This window comes from Macrobrachium rosenbergii, chromosome 21 (assembly GCF_040412425.1).
Source record: "Macrobrachium rosenbergii isolate ZJJX-2024 chromosome 21, ASM4041242v1, whole genome shotgun sequence".
Taxonomy (NCBI): domain Eukaryota; kingdom Metazoa; phylum Arthropoda; class Malacostraca; order Decapoda; family Palaemonidae; genus Macrobrachium; species Macrobrachium rosenbergii.
Window position 1 is genome coordinate 44,064,794 of NC_089761.1, and position 18,028 is coordinate 44,082,821.

Sequence of the window (18,028 nt, forward strand, 5' to 3'; positions counted from 1 at the left end):
TCCATTTTAGATTAGTTTCAGCGGATTTTTTATAAAGATTCATTTACCTAAAGAATTATTGTTATTATTTTCAGAATAGTGTGTTTTTTATGTCTGTGTATTAAGCAAACTCCAGAATTTTATCATTTTTCAAGAGGCCTCTCATGGACTTAGGTACCTGACATTAATGACTTTTTCTTAAACTGTGCAGTCTCCCAGTCCTTAAGTAAGTTAATCTTCTCTTATTTGGGTTAGCGACATGTGTAAAAGCCAGCACAGTATTGAAGATATGTAGATCAAGCTTCAAAAATAGAAACAGTATAATCGTCCTTTTATCATTAGAGTTCGACGGTGGTGAGATAAAATTAAAGTATTCAAAGTAAATTATGGCGATATACAATAATAATGTAATTCAGTGAATAAAGAACTGCAAAACAGTAATCTGCTGTTTATGCCTTTTATGCTTTTCTCATTCCCTACCACGTTAACGCCATTCCCTACCACGTCAATATCTAGGATATGAATCTGGCATATTCTTCAGTATTATATGAACATTTATTCCATTATTTTGATATCACTGCATGAGAGTGGAGTCTACTGTAAGTCCCCTTGATTTACTGTTTATTTAGTCTATTTAAACGTAAGCAAGTTAACTGTTAATCGTATTCCTTCTTTGAATATTTCATTGGAAATGATTAAGTAGTTCTTCTTTTATATCAGTTTGATTAATCCCAACGGCTCTCAGATATGAGATTGTATGCAATAACTTTATTCAGTTTCCAACATCTTTCTGATAGGAAGGTAAATAGAAAAATTAGAAAGTAAATCTTTATTTAAAAAAGTACATAGAAAATTTAGGTTTAAGTTTCGTTTTATAGCCTATAAAAGATATAAAAATGACTCGTATTATATTAGAATGGAATAGATTTAGAAGCATTTGCGATGAACAATTGCTGGTCCAGACTCGTCATACTCCTCCTTTGTCACCCACATCTGCTGGAAGGTGGACAAAGAGGCGAGAATAGACCCCCCGATCCAGACGGAATACTTGCGCTCAGGAGGAGCGATGATTTTGATCTTGATTGTAGATGGGGCCAGATTTGTGATTTCCTTTTGCATTCGGTCGGCGATGCCAGGGTACATGGTGGTGCCCCGAGAGCACAGTATTGGCGTAGAGGTCTTTCCTGATGTCGACGTCACACTTCATGATGGAATTGTAGACGGTTTCGTGGATGCCGCAAGCTTCCATGCCCAGGAAAGACGGCTGGAAGAGACTCTCGGGAGCTCGGAAGCGTTCGTTACCAATGGTAATGACTTGGCCATCGGGGAGCTCGTAGGACTTGTCCAAGGATGACGAAGCCGAAGCCACGGACATTTCGCCTTCGAAGTCAAGGGCAACGTAACACAGTTTCTCTTTCACGTCGCGGACGATCTCTCTCTCAGCCGTGGTAGTAAAGGAGTAGCCTCTCTCTGTCATGATTTTCATAAGGTAGTCGGTCAAATCACGGCCAGCTAAATCTAGGCGGAGGATGGCATGTGGGAGGGCGTATCCTTCATAAATAGGCACCGTGTGCGAGACTCCGTCGCCCGAGTCGAGCACGATGCCGGTTGTGCGGCCGGAAGCGTAGAGAGACAGCACCGCCTGAATGGCAACGTACATTGCCGGGCAACAGAAAGTCTCGAACATTATTTGTGTCATTTTCTCGCGGTTTGCTTTTGGATTTAGCGGCGCCTCCGTCAAGAGAACGGGCGATTCTTCGGGAGCGATTCGAAGCTCGTTGTAAAAGGTGTGGTGCCAGATCTTCTCCATGTCGTCCCAGTTGGTGATGATGCCATGCTCGATGGGATACTTGAGAGTGAGGATGCCCCTTTTACTCTGAGCCTCATCGCCGACGTAGGCGTCCTTCTGGCCCATGCCAACCATCACGCCCTGGTGGCGAGCGCGTCCGACGATGGAGGGGAAGACGGCACGAGGAGCGTCGTCCCCTGCAAAGCCAGCCTTCACCATCCCCGAGCCATTGTCACACACGAGAGCGCAAGATTCCTCGTCATACATCTTGGCACAGTGCCGAGCGAAGTCTGCAAAGAGAAGAATATTCTGTTAGCGTCTACTTCTTTTTTTATTATAGTAAAACGTTGATAGAAATGGAAGAGGATAGTAATAAACAGAGTGCAATTAATAATACCAAAACACCTGACAAAATAACACGGACTTACATCTTACAGCCGGGTAATATCTTTAATTATATGTATAGACATTACTGAAATAGCACGGACTTACTGTACTGTACATCTTACAGTCAGGTAACAACTTTAATTGTATGTATATTCATTAATGACAAAAAATATCCAGCATCCTTAAGCAAACCTTCCGGTCACTTCTTCAACCAATAAAATCAGCGATAAGTAACGGAGCCAAAGGTGCTAGTAAATCCTTGCTGTTGGGTGAAAGGAGGGGGACGGGGGAGAAGGGAAGATACTGGGGTAACAAAAGCGTCTCGACTTCCCGTTTCCTATAGAGTATACCAGACACGTGGTCTCTGGGCACGTGGTTCTGTACTTACTTTTATCCGACTTACAAATTGGCGGACAGGTACTGAGAATACCAAGGAGTTTATTGACTAAATTAAGTTTGTTTATTGGAAAACATAAATGTTTATTGTGGTTCTCATTATCAAGGATTATTTATTCGTATAATATGCACATTTGTGCACAGAAATATTTATGTGTGTATATATATACATATATATATAATTATGTGTGTGTGTCTGTATTTGTGTCTGTGTGTATTTGGGGAGAGAGACAGAGGGTCTTGTTTGAGTCAAGATTAATTTTAAGGATAATCCGTAAAGAAAGTTACTGATATTGTTAATTACAGCTTTCACTTCAACACGTTTAAAACACATGTTGCGGTCTTTAAGATTAATTAGTGGTTTTACAGAAAACTTTATTCATATATTTTCTGCTCATGACCAGCCATATTTTTCAAGACTATATTACTTTTAAGTTCTTTTTGAAATGTCCTAGGAGAAAGTTTTTATATCTATATCAATTAGCGAATATTTGAAGAAAATCTTGTTTCCTTTCATTCATTCATCTTGTAATGTGAAAAACAAACTTAGTGAATACATTTCAGTCTTCGTAACGTCTTCATGTTACTCTCCCAGTGACTCATGCGCACAGAGATTGATCAAGCATTACGCTTTCATTTCAGTTAATGCATGTTTGCGTGGTAATAAGTGCATGTTGCTTATTTAAGCAACTGTTTCAGCCTCTTTAACTTTAAGCGAAATTTGTTGTAAAGAATCACTATTTAAAGACGCATAATATTTTTTACGAAGGCTTCAAACAACTGTTAACTTGAAATACGAAAACAGAATTGTAATTGTTAATGGACTACACCTTCTGGCGAAACAAAAGCTAAATTACAGCACTTGATATTATACACGTTCGAAAAATATTTATCATTTTATAAGCAACCGTTTGTTTTGTGTAGACTTTTTTTTTTACCTAAACACCTCAAAAAAGAATCTGATTCTTAAATACAGTCCTACATTTCCCCAATCAACAGAACTACTTGATAATGACTGATTACTGAGAGTTTTTTGGCGTCATAACTTCATAGATTACTAGCGCAACTAAAGTAGGTGATTATAAAACAACGTGTTAAATGACTCCATCAACAAGAAAATAGGTATACTTAAAAGCTTAGACTTATGTACAAGACCAATATCTACAAGAAAACTAAAATAAATTGCTTATTCAAAACTTTCGTAAAATAGTTGAGGACGTTCGCTCAGTAAAAAAAAAAACAACCCTGACTTTGCCTAGTGAAGCCAATTCTTAATACGAATTTGTGTCAGCGTGTGTGTATGTGTGTGTTTGTGAGTTTTTTTTTTTTTCTAGCTCCCAACAATAATTCTGTACTTCTGCAACTACTACGGGAATTACACGGTACACATATTCCACATGGAGAGGGCGTTATTTTTCTTGGTACCATTGGAGTCAACTTTTTCATTTACCTGTCAAACCAAACATGAGCTAACTTTTTATCAGCCTCTATTATCAGTTTGATATGACCCCTCTGATATTCATTGTATTATTGGATGAGCTTGACTGAATTATTCTGAACGCCTGTAAATGGTAACTGAATCAGAGGTAATTATTGCAAAGTTTCTTATGGGGAGTGCCAGGATTGCAGTTAATACTGTTAGAATTGCATAAAATTGCTCAGTAAAATTTATGTGATCAAGTAATCTCCAAACTTAACGCCTGTGCTAGATTTGGAGCCACCAGTCAACACTAAAATTAACTCTTTCGGGTATTCCCTGCGCCCTAAAAGGTGGAATGAATAACGTCATTGGACAGCTCATATTTTGTTCCTAAAATACACATAGGCTACAGTATTCTACTAAAGGACGTTTCCGTGGCGGCACCACAGAATATTTTGCAGGTAATATTATAAACCTTAGGGATTCCAAGCTCTTGTAAAACCATGAACTCTAGACCCATATGACTAAGGGTATCTGGGATAATTATTATGATAGCTAAAAGATTTCCTCATTAATAAAAACTTGAAATTTTAGCGAGTTTGGAGTCTTTTGAATTCCGTGCCATTACCGTAATAAAGTAAATATCTTTCAGTTCAATTACCGGAAACATTAATAGCATGAGAGAAATTAGTAGCGTTTCAAAGCACATCTAAATGCGATTTAAAAATCTTTAAAATTAAAGGATAATAATTATCCTCATGGAGACAGGCTAATCAGAAATTATTTGAAACTTTACGATGACTTTCAAGACTGTTTTTAGAGTTTCTTGATTTTTAGACATGAAACGACGTACATCTTACAGATATCCGCGTTCACACATTTCACACACCTTACCAGAACTGAATGCCTTTAACGTTGTGCAAGGTTTAAATGCAATCACACACACAGACACTCACATGTATATGTATGTATATATATATATATATATATTAGAAAAAGTGAGAGCAATTATAGATACCATACCGTACCGCATATAGCAATAGTTGAGATAGAATGTGATAGGAAAATCTGTAAGCTCAAGAGAAATTTTTGGCTCCATAAATTTTCTTACGAAAAATACTTTAGCTTGTGTTTCATGAAAAAACAAAAAAAACTGCAAAATAGTATTAACCTAGCCATGTACCGTATAACAACATTCTAGCCGCCCACATTTTATACGCACCTCCACAATTGCTGTAAACAAACTAAACCTGTTTTGTCAGTTGTGAATTCAACCGATGAGGTAACAGTGTATTGTCTTCTTCTGCGGACGTCGGTTGAAGACACGCAAAGGGTGGCACCGGTGTGACTGTCAACGTGAAACTGGTAACCTTAAGAGAAGTCTATACCCTATATAGTGCCAAACTGGTCTCCTTTGACGTTCGAGGAACCCTTCCCCTAGCATACCGAAGTCCCAGGAAAATTCTTACGGGATTTAACGACACCGGGTGGCTCCCTAAGCAAGTGAGGGTGCGCATGCGTATACCAAATTTAGACATGCGTACAGACCGTGTGGTTCATTTCTGTTTCCTTTTTAGGAAGTAAGTGACTGTCTCTTGGAAGTTTTAGCTAAGTACTAGATATGGACGCTTTTGTCGGTTTTTAGAACCATTTCATTTAACAGTGAATTGGATGTAACGATTAGGGTGTTATTGCAAAAATACATACGAGACAAAGCATCAGTAAGCAGTTTTTTTATGCGAAGAAAACGGATTTTTTCATCTTCTGTCTCAGTGAAAGAAAGATGTTGACAAAACCACATTGTAGGAGGCCTGGGGAAATAAAGGAACATCATTGGGAAAATGTTATAATTTGATTTACTTTAGAAATTCATTAAATTGGTTTTTATTAACAATAAGCATATTGTTATTACTGATTTATGGCTTGATGCCCTTGACAATTGCTTTAACACCCGAGGAACAGGAATTATATATAGGTGTATATGAATGTCTTTTACTGTAATACCACAGTGTAATATGAATATAAGACGGCCCATAAACCACTATTTGAACGTTGCAACCATATATTTCGAGCACTCCTTCTGTGCCCCTGTTCACTGGTAAAATATTTCACCAGTGAACAGGGGCACAGAAGGAAGTGCTCGAAATATATGGTTGCAACGTTCAAATAGTGTTTTATGGGCCTTCTTATATTCATATGTGTATATGTATATATGTGTGTGTGTATGTATGTATGTATGTGTGTATGCATGTATGTATAATTCCTTGTCTTTTCATTACAGAGAAACTGTTGGAAGAGAAAATGGCAATGCTTAAATTTGGAGGGGGGAAAGCCTCTCGATATGAACTTCGTTGGATATTGAAAGTTTCCCTTGTCCTAAGGAACTTCATTGCCTAAAGAGATGCAAAGAATCTGGAACCAGCGCAGTTTGCAAATTTAAAATCGCAGGAGACGAAGAAGCCTCTGAATACTAACTGTGCAGGATGCAACGTCGCTGTAGGCCGTTGGGACTCTGGAGCCAGGAGACTTGTGGAAACACATCCTTGAATGTGAAATGTGAAGAATTTCATTATTCTGAGCTTTGAAATTTGTGTTAAATTTTCGTTCTGGATTCTTTTTTCAATTACGTTTTGGCTGTGTTCTATACATTGAAGGGTATTTCTATTGCGGATCTAGTATAGCTATGACTTAATGAGTGAAACAGCTCTGTTATCCTGAATAAATGGAGGAACAGAATAGCAGTGGTACCTACAGTTCTCTGTCAGCTTTACTGTTATTCCCAGGTCGCCTTCGTTTCTTTTATGAGGCCAAAGCTTTGAAGGAGCATGCTATTTGGTAGCTCCATCTATTCAGGCTGACAGCTGTTTCAACCATTTGCTCATGGCAATACTATATCTGCAATATTCGATATATAGGCGAATAACCCAAAAATTAATTGAAAAAAGAATCCAGACTGAAAATTTTTCACAAATTTCAAAGACCAGAAAAGTGAAGTTCTACAAATTTGTCATTCCAGGCTTCAGAGAGTCCCAGCGGTCTACAGCCACCTTGCATCCAGCACTGTTAAAAGAGACTTCTTCGCTTCCTGGATTTAAAATTTGCAAACTGTGCTGGTTCCAGATTCTGTGGATCCCTTCATGTCGACAACGTTCCTCACCACAAGGGCAGCTATCAATATCAACGAAGATCGTATCGAGAGAGAGAGAGAGAGAGAGAGAGAGAGAGAGAGAGAGAGAGAGAGAGAGAGAGAGACCGACCTTGGTGGCCACTTAGTAGATAAATATCTACCTTTAAAACCCACGAGGACCTCTTCACTTCTCGAATTCCTCTTATTTGTTGGATACGCTTGTCGTTCCATAGCCTTAAACCCAAGCAAAGAAATTCTGACGTCCGTGGCAGGGTTCGAACTTGCACGATATTTCAAAAAGTGAGGATCCCTTAACCTCTCGACTATCCATTTTTAATACTGTATAATAATAATATAGTTTACCTGATTAAACTTGGTTGCTTCACATTTTACATTTTTCTGTGGTGTACTACTTCTTAATATATATACAGTATGTACATGGGAGCCGATATCCACTTATACCTCACTTGCTGGCCGCGTGGGTTAATGCGTCCACTGTAGTCCTGAGTTCTTGTCCTTCGCTGGTTCGAGCCCACGTGACGACGAACTTATTATCAACTAAAAAATTCCCTTTCGGTAACATATATGAAAATATATTATTTCCGAGGTAGAGCGAATTGGATATTAAAGGACGTTTGTAGCTTACTGATTGTATATGAATCACGGTGATGTGATGAAAAGTCATATATATATATATATATATATATATATATATATATATATATATATATATATATATATATATATATATATATATATATACATATATATATAAATATTATATGTATATATAAATATATATCACAAATATTAAGCAAAAATATTTTTACAACTGAATATATTAAACACTGGAAATAACTTCCACTCAAAGGAAATTATAGTTAATATTAAACGATATTTTGGGTTTAATATTTGGGAATAGAAGTCACGCGTATGAGTGACAAAATTCATATAATATATATATATATATATATATATATATATATATATATATATATATATATATATATATATATATATATATATATATATATATATATATATATATATATATATATATATATATATATATATATATATATATATATATATTATATATATATATATAATATATAAATGTATATATATATATATGTATATATATATATGTATGTGTGTGTTTGTCTTTGTCTTTGTCATTTCTTTTAAGTTAATGAAGAATAATGCACTGAATCTAAGCCTCATTTCTGTGTCAGATGAATGGAAGATTTACATTTTAATAAGAAATTAATTTATACCCTGCGATAGTCTCCTGTGAAATAATATATGGCAGAAAAATAGGTAATGATTCGAATAATCTTGTATCTATAATAATTACTTATTTTCTTTCTAATATTAAGAGATCAGTGGACTTTAAAGTAGATCATTTCTTTATTTTAGTCTTTTCTTACACAAATGTTTTTTTAACGAAAAATCCAAATTCCTTCAACTTTCCCAGCAAGGTTTCGCAGAATAGAAGGCCCATATAAGAAATGCTTTTGGGAGGGAGGGCACGCCGAAAAGGGAGAGACCCAAAATACACCACCCTCCCACCTTGTAAAACATTCTTGCCAACTAAGCAAATAAGAGATGACTGAAGAACATAGTTGGATAGAATAGTTTCTCTCTCTATCATTATATAGGAAGCTATGCTGAAACTTTCCTGCCTTCCTACAGTATATTATGTGTTGCGTTCTGATATTCTTTCCTTTCTCATCCTGTTATTGGATCTCATTTTAATTTTTTCGATTGATCCATAATCTTCAGTTTATGTATTTAATTCCCATTTTCTGACGTTCATCACACTGCCCGTTTTCTCTGTTTCTGAAGTGTCACTGTCAAAACAGATTGATGGGTTTAGACCACGTGGCTGGGTGTCATAACTTGAGCATGCTGTCTGTCGTTGCTTCTTTACTCACCTCAAACAGAATGAAATATTTTACTAACAAACATGGAATAGAAATGCTTTATTTTTTGGGGTGTGTAAAATGCTTAGTCATAACTGGCAATCACCATAATACTGAATTAGATAACAAAGTCAGACACTAGCAGGGATCGCACTTTAGGTACAATCACTATATTTGACGCAACTTCTAGGTTTAATTTCTCGACGTCGGGAGGGCAAACATCCCCTCCCGTTGATTCATTAGGGGATAAACGACCAGGGAGCTATATTTGCAATTGCTGAGCTTATCTCAGGCGCCTTCAGCTAGGTGCACACACTGCTATTCTTCTTGATATTCATCGAATGCTATCTGGAACGAAATTCGTATGCAAGACATAACATGGGAGAATTTGTGTATACTGTTTAAGATATAGAATGCTAGAATGCGTGTAGACATCGCAGTATTCAACATGGAGGCGGTGAAGAAGGCTTGCGGCTTCGTTGTGAGTCACCAGTTTTATCGAGTTCTTGACAATACTGCGAATTTCATTCCTAAATTCACCACTATCAAATTTAGGACGGTCATTTCTTCAGTAGTTGTTCTAATGCACTATTGCGCGTGACTTTATTCCTGTAAGGTGGATCTTCTTACGTCCATAGACATTTACGTTCATCGTATAGTTTTATGAATTCCATGAGTTGCTCATCTGCATATCATATGGTCGCTGCAAACAAAAAGAGAGAGTGGACTGATAATAACCTTCACCGCGATCGTAAAACTCGCACTGGCGCTTGAACTTGCGCGAGAAATGACAACCATGTTGGAATGTGTTCGATCCGATTTTCGAGCAGCAATTCGAACGAGAAATAGTAACGTGTGCACCCAGCTTTAGGATGGCCACAAATCCTGCTTTCAATCGCACGTTCCTTTATATTGTTTACTTCACATGTTATTGATACATACATTTATTTTTTTATTATTAATAGTTACATATATTCGTTTTTAATTATTGCTCTTTGTTAGTATGTATTTATACATTATATGTTATATATATATATATATATATATATATATATATATATATATATATAATTTATCTCTCCTTATTTTTGCCTAGGTGCTATGCAGGATTTGTCTTTTGTGTTGTCTTCTAAGAATGCATGTATGAATAATAATAATAATAATAATAATCATCATCATCATCATCATCATCATCATCATCATCATCATAATTATTATTATTATTATTATTATTATTATTATTATTGTCATTAATGAACGTAGCGGTAACTGTTTCATGTTTATCCTCTCAAGTAACTTTTTTCTTAATTGAAAACAGATTTTGTCTTAAAAATCTTGAAAATATCAATCTGATTCTGCCCTGCAAAGTTGGCACTTATCTTGGTTTTGTTTGAGGACTGTAAAAAAGAAGGTAGGAAATTAACTATAAACATGTGATATGAATTGTATGTGTATTATTAATGCAGATAACTCGAAAAAAAGGAGCACTCGCTGATAAAATAGTTTTTCATGCCTTAACAAGGGAAATTTTAAGGTATTTCCAAGGGTGGACCACGCTTAATTATTCCTCGATGGCATATCTTAGGTTGATTATCTTAATAAAAGAAAATTATAGGTAATACGACTTATTCTAAAATGAAAAACTTTTTGATTAGTTTATTTTTCATCACTAGTTTATGTCCTTTTCGTTTTTATTTATTTATTTTTTTTGTCAAGATTCAAGGCTGATTTCTAAGAATAGTTGCATTTCAAATAAACTGCTTGCTTGTTAACAGAAACAGCTGCAATTCAGAAAATGCTTGTTTACAGTAGTGGTGAAACGTCGGCGATTTGAATAATATAGATATTTTGACTGTCCATAAGGTTGATTAATTAGTGCGCAATTTCGGCCGTTTTTGTGTTCCCCAGTGCCTGATTTACGGCCAAGCCATTTAACTTGTCTTGCAAAAACAAACATTCTTGTTGATGGCAGTGGTTTTGACGTTTTTACAATGACGCTCGGATTTTTTACGTAAATTTTTGGGCTTGTCTTATCATCAGTTAATGATTACTTGGTATGTAAGGATGTTTTATAATCTGTCATTCAAGCTGATATTTACAAATCCAAATTGGTACATTTTAGCCATATGTTTAAGGTTCGTTTATTTTTTTAGGGGTCTTTCGGTTTTTTGCGTAATTACTTCCATCACACTTACTTTGTAAGCGAACTTTGCAGGAAGTTAGACTCAAATGATATCTTTTCAGTTCATAACCCTAACCCATAGCGTCAGAAATTCATTCGTGTTCTTTAATTTTGGCTTATACTGGCATTGTGCTTTTAGAGATACTAATGGATTTTAAATATGCAGTCATTATAAAGATACTGGCTGCAAAACGAAGCGCCATTTTGCTTTTCTGCCTTATCTGAAAATGATTCTCATTACACAAGTTTTGTTCTGTTATATATTTTCAAAGCATGAGTGATATGCAATGGATCACAGATACACGTGTAGTTTTCTATTATTGCTTAATCTTTATAAACAAATGAGGCAATCACCAAATAAGCATTTTACCGTAAATATTAAGATTAAAAAAAAAAACTAAAAATATTCTTTTATTTATCACTTCAGACTTTGTCCTGCGGCATGTTTATAAATGATAATATCCCAAGAGCTCAATGAATAGTTTCAAGCAAGTTTCAATATCTTTATTTAAAGTTAGAAACATTTTCTATGAACAATAGTCGGCCCAGATTCCAAGTATTCATCTTTGGTTATCCATAAATTCTGGAAAGTGGATAAAGAGCCAAGGATAGAGCCTCCGATCCACACGGAATATTTCCTTTCTGGAGGGGCAATGATTTTAATCTTTATTGAAGACGGGGCCAAGTTGGTCATCTCTTTTTGCATGCGATCAGCAATACCAGGATACATGGTTGTACCTCCTGATAGTACCGTGTTAGCAAAAAGGTCTTTTCGTAGGTCAATATCACATTTCATTATGGAAGTATGGACGGTTTCGTGGACTCCTACGGATTCCATGCCTAAGAAAGACGGGTGGAAGAGCGCCTCTGGTGCCCGGAAGCGTTCATTACCAATGGTAATGACCTGACCATCTGGAAGTTCATATGACTTTTCTAGAGAAGTGGATGCACCTGCGAGGTTCATCTCGCCTTCGAAATCTAGTGCTATATAGCATAGTTTTTCCTTGATATCTCGAACAATCTCGCGCTCAGCGGTAGTAGTGAAAGAATACCCACGTTCAGTCATGATCTTCATCAGGTAGTTGGTGATGTCACGACCAGCCAAGTCCAGACGGAGGATGGCGTGGGGAAGGGCGAAACCTTCATAGACGGGCACCATGTGAGAGACGCCATCACCTGAGTCACAAACCAAGCCGGTGGTGCGGCCTGAGGAGTAGAGGGAGAGGACAGCCTGGATGCAGACGTACATGGCGGGCATGTTGAAGGACTCGAACATGATCTGAGTCATCTTTTCACGGTTGGCCTTAGGGTTCAGCGGTGCCTCTGTAAGCATTGTGGGACACTCCTCGGGGGCAACACGGAGCTCGTTGTAGAAGGTGTGGTACCAGACTTTTTCCATATCGTCCCAGTTGGTGATTATGCCGTGCTCTATTGGGTACTTGAGGGTCAGGATGCCTCTCTTGCTTTGGGCTTCGTCACCAACGTAGGCATCCTTCTGACCCATACCCACCATTACACCTTGGTGTCGGGCACGACCAACTATAGAAGGGAAAACAGCTCGAGGGGCATCATCCCCTGCAAAGCCAGCTTTGACCATCCCAGAACCATTATCACAAATGAGGGTCGCCGAGTCTTCTTCGTCGCACATCCTTACTTTTTATGGATCTGAAAGAAGAGCACAAAGGGTTGAAATTTCATTAGGAAATTATTCATAGTTTTTACTCATATTTACCTTGGGAAAAATTTTACTATTTCGTCACCTTTAAAGGAAATTTGTTATTTGTACGGAGGAAGTATATATACAAATAATCTCATTGAGAAATAGGCATGGAAGTTATGGCAATCCTTACGAAAGTTTAGTGTGTAATTCCGTTATTTTTTTTAATTCCTAGTAGGTGTCCCTTTCCGAAATTTCTTTGTTGTATTATAATTATAAACAGTTTTCTTATAATTGGGGTCCTAAAGCAATGATACATTTTTTGTTTGTAGCTAATGTATTCTTTTTCACAGTGGTTCTAGATAAATTCCTCTGACGCGGACCTGCTATCCGAGGAAGAATTAGTTTAAAGTGGTTTTGACTGTTAAAAAAAAATTCTTAAAGGTATGATCGAAATGGATATATGTAAATAAAGATGGAAATGCAATCTTTGAAATTATACGTTACGAATATCAGTTGTGTATTGTTGACCTTATGTTAATGCTAGTTAGTCAATAAAACTAGATTCCTACAACACCCACCCCGCCCCACCTGTCTCTCTCTCTCTGGTTTAATAAAGGAAAAATAAAGTATATTATTTCCCCCAAAAAAACATGGACGTCATCATTTTTAAACAGCATGATCTTCAAGAGGAAAGAGTAACGGAGCTCTCAGATTTCAATTTTTTTTCTAGCTGAACCCATTCTAGGCGTATGTCGTGTATGATAAATATAGCACGTCAATCAACTCAAGTAAGTCGCCTTAAGTATGGCTATTTTTCTCCTTAGCCAGCTTTTTCCACCCTGGAAGCAATATCTCCTAAAGTTAGTGGTGTTTCACTTTAAGCCTAAGATGTCATTCTAGGAATGATTATGTTACCTTTCCATGAACTTGCACCTCATACACACACACAAATATATATATATTATATATATATATATATATATATATATATATATATATATATATATATATATATATATATATATATATATATATATATATATATATATATCAGGATGCTGGAAATACTTAGGGTTCGATAGAAGAGGTAAAAGAGACGCTGGAAAGAGATTTTTAGGAAGTGAGAGAATGCGTGAATGACAAGGGTGAATGACGCAGTAAGTAGAAGGAGGCTCAACGCGCTGCTAATAAAGACCCTTTTTTTAGTTGATTAGGAAGCACATAATATTATAGAAGGCTTTCTACTCAGGAAATTCATCCATGAATCAGCCGTTAAAATGAGAATGTAGAAGGGGCCGTGTGTCAAAGCTATATTTCTTTTTTCGCTCATTTATATTGGATGTGGTGCAGTAAAAATCCGGGACATTCAATTGCCAATAATATCGTTGAATTTCTTTTCAATATCACAGCTTGTACCATTGCCGTCTTTCAATTTAGTTTCTCTTTTCTTTAACATTGCCCTTTCAGAACTGGTTTTGAGATCAATTTGCACATATATAACAGGTGTTAATATTTCTTATTTTGTATATGTAACACTTATTAATATTTATTAGTTTGTATAAATTACTTTCACTCACTAAAACTGATTTTGTTAGCCTTATCAGTCACCAACTTCCACCGCTCTACTTCTGGCCGTGAGTCTTACCATGTGACTAAAGGAGATTCAGCACTTTACCTTCTTTTTATAGTTTACTCAAAATTCTTAACGACTGGAATGTTTACCTGCGCCAAAGATGGACTATCTGAAGTAATCCATTTTAAATGTACGCCCTTAGTTAAAGGTACTGCAGTTGCAAATGTTCTCATGCAGCCACTTCAGATAGCGTCAGAGGTAATTAAGAGCAACAGACTAAATGAAATGCTAATTTGAATTCTAGAGAAGTTTTAGTTTATTCAGTAGAGATTTTTCCATTTTTGGGGGTATACAGGTACTAGCTACAGAAATTGCTTTACCTGTATGCTAAAATTCAATGCTTAACATGATAAAGGAACTAGATATTTAGCAGAAGTAAAAGCACTGGATAGTTCTCAAGTCACTGAGCTGTCGCTCTGATTTTCTCACATGTACAGTGTAGTTTGAGGTACTTAGGTTTTAGTTATTATTTGCTTTTTGAATGAGATAATTGCATGTATTTTCATTTTCTAAAGACCTTACTTCAATTAGTTATATGATCCAAAAGACGTGATGAAGTTGCAGACTATTTTTTATATTATTCATAAGTATATTTGAGCTTATGAGAATCACTATATATTTACCATCATCACTGTTTATATTTAGAATCGACACAAATAACGGGGAAATAACATTAAACAATATTGCATGAAAAATGAATAGCCTAATCAATATAGAGCACATCTCCCACCAATACTCGTACGAATATTAGTGAATATGTGTATGTACTTTGAAAGATTTATTACTGGTTATGTGAACGTGACTGTTAACCTTAAATTTCAAACTTGGGAAGGATAATGAAGAAGTAATTAGCTTTATTACTTCGTTATGAAAAACATGTCACTAATATATAGCCAGCTATGAAGCATTAAACCACCAAAAGCCTCTGATCTTGACCTTTTAGTGTTAATTAGTAAAATACGTTTGAATTTATCAGTATAAAAAGATGTTTTAAATTTCCGGAAATCTGTGACTGACCTTTGACCTATAAAGATCATACTTGCTAAACATAATTATCAAGGAATTACCGTAGTAACTTCTTCGATATTAAAAGATACCATAAGCATATATAAGTACGACTGAAGTTTATAAACCTTATCTTTATCTTTTGATCATTTCCCAAGATTGTCATCACGAGGTCCCCTAATGAATATGCCTATCAGGTTTCTTTAAATTATCCTAACCTGAGCATAAAATATCTCCACAATATACGCACAGACAAATGAAAGCGTATCTTTGCAACTTCACTGGCGAGGTAATTTGTCGATGTAATCTAGACGACTGTCAGTTATTATCATTATCCGCCACTGAAGTCTGAAGGTAATGTGTTCAGCCGCATTTGTGAGTGTTAGCGGTATTCTCTCAAGAACGAGTTGGCTAAGTGTGATGAATTTCTTATGGTTATATTCATCAAGTAGTTTCCTTGGTAGGATGAGGGTTCAAGAAAAAAACCACGACTATTAGATGCATGGTTATGATGAGCATAAACTTGTGAGCTGAAGAAACGCGCCAAAAGCATTTTGATCTATCGCCACTTCTTGAAGTTTACACAAATGGTGTTCCATCATCATCTACCCACTGAAATTCAAGGGATGTAAGCATGTATTTTCAGTCGTTTAAGATTATACATTTTTGAGGTATACTTATCCTTAAGATACTGATGTGACTTTCCGTTATATATAGCTGCTCTTGCCTGGGACACTTAGTCAGCAGTGGTATCAAGAGTTCTTAATGAAGCGAATATAATTCAGTGATAATGTTATGATGTTTGAAAGTGGTTTATTTGTTGTCCTTTCTTTTCTCTCTGTATAGTTTTATCTGCTGCGGTCATATTCTCGAGAATTTTCGCCATGATTTTTTTTTTCTTCTTTCAGGAAACAATTTTCATTGAAGTTTTTAGCTTTGTATTTTACTTATTGGGTTATACGTATGACTATCACGGTAATTTTTATAAATGATGGAAGTTTTAATATTTGACGTAAGGCCATAGATCATTGAGATTGTTTTTGTTCATTTCTCTTAACACATAAAATATAAAAACATACTCATGTTTTTTTTTTTAATTATGGTCCAAAACAGACTGAATTTTTTCACCAGAAAGCGCATTAGAACAATCACCAGCTACCAATGAGAGCCGAATTGGATATTGACAGTATTAGATTTGTTTACACCTAACTACAGCAACAAACCATCAGACGGAAAGTAGTTCGTCCTGAGAAGGTACTCACCAAGGTATTCTGGGCACATAGTAATGGCTATACATTAGCTATAAGCGAGGTGTACAACGCGAATGAGATGTGGATATAAATAGAAAGGGGAACGACGTTGAAGAATGTGGACGCTGCACCTGCTTTTCCCGTCGGGAGTTCCATTCAGGTGAATCGATTTCTCAGTGGCGGCATTCCGTTGTCGTTTTTGTGGGATTCCTGCCTTCTATACATTAAATGAATTACAGGACGTATATTCACTGACACATTATCTATCAGATACAGTCTCTCTCTCTCTCTCTCTCTCTCTCTCTCTCTCTCTCTCTCTCTATATATATATATATATATATATATATATATATATATATATATATATATATATATATATATGCATATATATATTTATATATATATATATATATATATATATATATATATATATATATATATATATATATATATATATGTATATTTATATTGCTGTATATATATACTTGTATACATTATATATATATACATATATATATATATATATATATATATATATATATATATATATATATATATATATGTATGTGTGTGTGTGTGTATGTATGAACATAGTTTGTTGGTATGAATGACATTGAATGTTTTTTCATTGTTGTGGTAAGTTTTCTAATAAGTAACAATTCCATACTGCTTCACTGAGAAATTTATATAATTTCACGGGGATAAAGTTACTTCAACTTGGACGGCTTTGTTATGTAATGCTAATTCAATAATGTATAAGGAATTTATTTTTTCATTCCCTGTGTTCCTCCTACTCAAAAGTTGTCTTTTCCCTGTGAACAAAACGTAAAATCTCAGAAAGTTTTGTTTTATTTTGCAATATAATAAAATATTTTTCGATGAAGAATAACTTGTCCAATTTTAAAAATGATCTATATTTGAATTTGTTTAGAACATTTTTCCTGGATTTGCCTTAGCATCCATGACCTCCATGAAACACCGCTGATCGTAATGTTTACCCTTACTAAGATGCAGATTTTCTTGGCATTTCCAGACGTTGAAATATGAATAACTCATAAATAGTAATCACCCTTTCTCTCAGTATTTATAAATCGTTCTCTTATATTATGTCTATGACGTTTGTTTCTCTTGTACTATCCCTATGACGTTTGTTTCTCTTATACTATGGCTATGACGTTTGTTTTGTGTCCTATATATCCTCATATTTAGTAAACTGACAAACTTATTCTAATTTTTATGGCGTTGTTTGATTGAATTTTATGTGTCTCTTGAATG

The 18,028-nt window shown here is 35.5% G+C and overlaps 1 protein-coding gene and 1 pseudogene across 1 annotated transcript; both read right to left on the minus strand.

Moving 5' to 3' along the window:
* Nucleotides 1-793: 793 nt before the first annotated feature.
* Nucleotides 794-5,353, minus strand: LOC136850049 (actin, muscle-type A2-like; annotated as a pseudogene).
* A 6,066-nt stretch (nt 5,354-11,419) lies between these two features.
* Nucleotides 11,420-14,504, minus strand: LOC136849595 (actin-1-like). Its single transcript, XM_067122911.1, has 2 exons — nt 14,443-14,504; nt 11,420-12,870 (listed from the first exon to the last, which is right to left on the minus strand). Exon 2 carries the CDS (start codon nt 12,851-12,853, stop codon nt 11,720-11,722), a length of 1,134 nt encoding a protein of 377 aa, XP_066979012.1. The 5' UTR covers nt 12,854-12,870; nt 14,443-14,504; the 3' UTR covers nt 11,420-11,719.
* Between the last annotated feature and the right edge of the window lie 3,524 nt (nt 14,505-18,028).